Consider the following 4,012-nt stretch of genomic DNA (forward strand, 5'->3'; position numbering starts at 1 on the left):
TCCAACGAACGCGCTCAACAACCTTTTAGGACCAGAGAAATGTGTAGCCCTGCCTAACCCCGGCAACCACGCCATCTCTTACTGGAAGTGAGGAGAGGCAAGCATCCCAGGCTGTTGTGGTGCTGAGCTGGCTGGTGGCCCGGTTTCCTCACATGTGGTCAGAGGCTCACTGTCCCTCCCAGTCACCAGTCTGGGAGGAAGGAAGGAGGAGCCAGGCCCATCACAGCACCAAAGTGTCCTTGCTGAGGTTACCCGTCCACGTGTCCAAATTCAAGGTCCGTCCTTCACTTGTGCTGTTACTTACCCTCATCACAACTCAGCTTTGATTTTTGTTTGTCCTGATGCTTGCTCAGTCTCCTTTGGAAATGCTTCCTTGTTTTTATGGCAACCTACACACCTGGAACTTTATATCTCCCTATTCATTTTGTCTTGTTTTTCCAGACAGGGTTTCTCTGTGTAGCCCTGGTTGTCCTGGAACTCACTCGGTAGACCAGGCTGGCCTCAGATTCCCCCTGTCCCTACTTCCTGAGTGCCGGGATTAAAGGCAGTGTCAACATTTCCCGGCTTTTCCCCACCCCGCCCCGCATAGGCCACTATTCATAACCTAATTTGGGGGGACTTCCTCTCTCTTTTTCTTCTATACAATCTTTAAGCCCTGGATCTCTTCTTCCTTCTTCCTTCCCTACCTCCTCATTTACATTGAGATGGAATTCATACACCATAAAATTCATGTTTGTTTGCTTTTTTATTCAGTGCTAGGGACGCAGCTAGGGCATTATCCATGCTAAGACATGTGCTACACAGCAATCTGCTGCCCGGCCAATTCAGTGACGTTTCTAAGTGTTCACACAGTTGTGTAACCAAGACCACTGTTTAATTCCAGAATATTTGCCCTGCAAAGAAACTAAATGTATCATTAGACATCACTACCGACTGGTTTGCCCTTTCCCTCCCCGCCCCCGCCCCCCAAGTACCAGTCTGCTTTTTGTCTGTGTATAGATCAGCCAGTTTTGTGTTTTTCTTACACATGTAACCGCAGAGTAAGTGGTCTTTTGTGACTGGCTTCTTTCATTAACAGTATTGTAAAGATCCTTTTATAGGGGCTGGAGAGATGGCTCAGTAACTACCTTAACTCCAGCTCCAGGGGATCTGATATCCTCTACCAGCACCTGCATTCACCAGGGTCAGCCATCACTTCCTACACAGCTGCCGTGAGTTTTAAAAAAAAGATTCATTTGAAATTAGCATGTGTCAGTGTCTTTGTTTGTTGGGTCTTTTTTTTTTTTTTTTTGATAGCTAAAGAAATATTTTGTTTATGTATTGATGAGCGTTTGGCGTTTGGGTGGTTTTCATCTTTTGGCTTTTCTGGATGATGCTGCGAGAATTCGTGCATAGTATTCTGTTTGGATGTTTTTGTTTGTTTTGTTATTTTTAATTATTTGACTGCGGGCTGGAGAGATGGCTGTGGGTGGGTATGTGCATGTCAGATTCCCTAGGAGCTGCGGTTGCAGTTGCTTGTGAACTGTGATGTGGGTGATTGAAATCAAACTCCGGTCCTCTGAAAGATCAGACACGCTTTTAACCACAGAGCCATCTCTCCAGTCTCCGAACACACATTTTAAACTCTCTTTTGTGTGTTCCTTGGGATGTTTGTTAGGTTACATGGTAACTTCAGTGGTTTGAAGAACCACTAGGTTGTTTTCTAAATTACTCACTCACCCTATTTCACATTAGCAGACGGGTCTCAGTGTCTCCACAGCCTCACCTACACCTCCATCGACGGCCGTCTTCCAGGGGGCGTGGAGTGGCATGCTTTGTGGCTTTGACTCTCTTTCCCTGGTGACAAATGATGTTGATGGCCTTTTTACATGCTTCCTGGACATTTAGTATCTTCTTTTGAGAAATAATTGCTTCAAATATGTGTCGCTCCTTAATAGGGCTTTTTGTCTTTTTATCGAGTTGTAAGGGTTTTTTGTTTGTTTGGTTGGTTTGTTTTTTAACTGTTGGCTGAATCACATCTTCATTTAACCCCAGTATTTGGGAGGCAGAGTCAAGCTGATTTCTGGGAGGAGACATAGGGAGACCCTGCCTCAAAATGAATGAATGAATGAAGTGTGATTTACCAAATCCACATAACATACAACTTAGCATCTTAACCATTTTAAAGATACAGTTTAGTGTTAAGATCCAGCATGATGGTTTAACAAGTCTGAGTCAATCCCTGGAAACCACACGGTGGAAAGAAAGAAAGAACCAACTGTCTGAAGTTATGTTCTGACCCCCACAGGCACACAAGCACCCACATCTACACACATAAATAATTCAATAAAAATATGTTTAAAAAAAAACAAAGTTGATAGCATTATTCCTTTCTTTTAAATCCGTTCTCTGGATACCCATTGCTCGTAGGTAGTGACTCACAGTGAGGCTCACGGGGTCTGTACTATCCAGCTCTGTCTACCTCTGGTCTCACTACTCACCGCCTTACTGCTCACCAGTACTGCTCCCACACCTCTGGCCTCCTGCCCTTTGACCTCTCTAATGAGGTCACCTCTGCAGCCGCCATCTGGTGAACAGCCAATGGGGATCAGCTGCAGGGCCTTTGTTGCTTTACAAGAGTCACCCTTACTGTCCACAGGTGAGCCCCACCCCTGATAGAATTTCTCCTGACTCTCATGATTTTCCTCAGGGCATACATTATAGACTTATAATTATGTACTGCTTTATGTAAATATTTGTCCCACGTCTGCCTCCCGGGGCAGGCATGTTGCCTTCCTTTCCTGGAATGCACAGTGCTGGCCCAAAGTGGAACAGCAAGCATTCACTTTTCAATTGGTATCTGTAGAAAGAAGGCAGAAGGGAGGGGAGCTGACAGTCCTCTGAGCATGCTGCCAGCCCCTTCTGGGACAGGAATCCTTCTAACAGAGGGCAGGGTAGGTCACCTAGCTTCCTGGCCTCTGCTTTTTAGCTCTTAAGTGGAGACTTTCTTGTCCCAGAAAGTAACAGTGGCTTCCTCAAAGCCCCCAACAGAAGTTGTGGTTCCTGACCTGTCTCCCTGTCTCCACCCGACCCTGTCTCTCCCAGGGCCCTAGGACCTCACAGTTGCCTGTGGTTCTGTGCAGAATCTGGTGTGTCCACAGGGCCACAGGGATTCTGAGATGGGAATCTTCAGATGCTAGAGTGGGTTCTGCTGGACAGTATCCATGAGTAAACAGAGCTGACTTGTCATTGGAGACTAGCCATACTCCTGGCAGCCTGAGTGGGGGGAATCTGTGTGGCCAAGGTTGTCTGTGCACCTCCCTTCAGAAGAGTAGTCTCTGGGAGTACAGGGGTGTTCTGTTTCTGAGTGAATGCAAGTCTGTTTTTAGACCTGAATGACCAGCTTCTTGTGTGGAGATGGCCAGGTTCCAAGGAGCCTGCCAAAAAATGGTCTGTCATCAGGTCCGGGGGAGAGGGCAAGCTTAACAGATGCTACCCCAGCTGTGGACACTGCTGGCAGGCCTAGCTGCCAGCCAGGCAGTTTGCAGAACCCACTGCCTGCCCTGATGTGGCCCCGATGTGGCCCAGGCTCTGTAGGGAAGCCTAGGTGTCCCATAAGGGGAGCTCCTGGGTTTCAACTGTTTGTCCCTGACTATCTCCCTAGAGACTGTTTTCATTCTGCAGGCGTTTGTGCTCTGTGCAGGACAGAAACAGCAATGGCTGTCCTAAATCTTCCTGTGGAGGAGGGAAGGACAGTGAGGATGACTTCTAGTGTGGTTGGATCCGAGGGAGTTGTGTCTCTCTCGGTCAGCAGTGGGAACCCATTGCTGGTGCAGCCTGGGAACCCGAATGTTCTTTCCTGCAGGCTCTTGCTTCCTTGTGTCAAAGGCCAAAGAAAAGATGTAGGCATTCGCCGGAGGCAGAGGCAGGCGGATTTCTGAGTTCAAGGCCAGCCTGGTCTACAGAGTGAGTTCCAGGACAGCCAAGACTACACAGAGAAACCCTGTCTCGAAAAACCAAAAAAAAAAAAAAA

The 4,012-nt window shown here is 47.5% G+C and overlaps 1 protein-coding gene across 1 annotated transcript in view; it reads left to right on the plus strand.

Moving 5' to 3' along the window:
• The first annotated feature begins 2,580 nt into the window (after nucleotides 1-2,580).
• Nucleotides 2,581-4,012, plus strand: part of Gramd2a (GRAM domain containing 2A) — a 22,969-nt gene continuing 21,537 nt past the window's right edge. Inside the window, 1 exon segment of the mRNA XM_028774447.1 lies at nucleotides 2,581-2,638. Within this exon segment, the coding sequence (XP_028630280.1) occupies nucleotides 2,581-2,638 (58 nt within the window).

The sequence above is a fragment of the Grammomys surdaster genome, unplaced genomic scaffold, assembly GCF_004785775.1.
Source record: "Grammomys surdaster isolate TR1022 unplaced genomic scaffold, NIH_TR_1.0 241, whole genome shotgun sequence".
Taxonomy (NCBI): Eukaryota; Metazoa; Chordata; class Mammalia; order Rodentia; family Muridae; genus Grammomys; species Grammomys surdaster.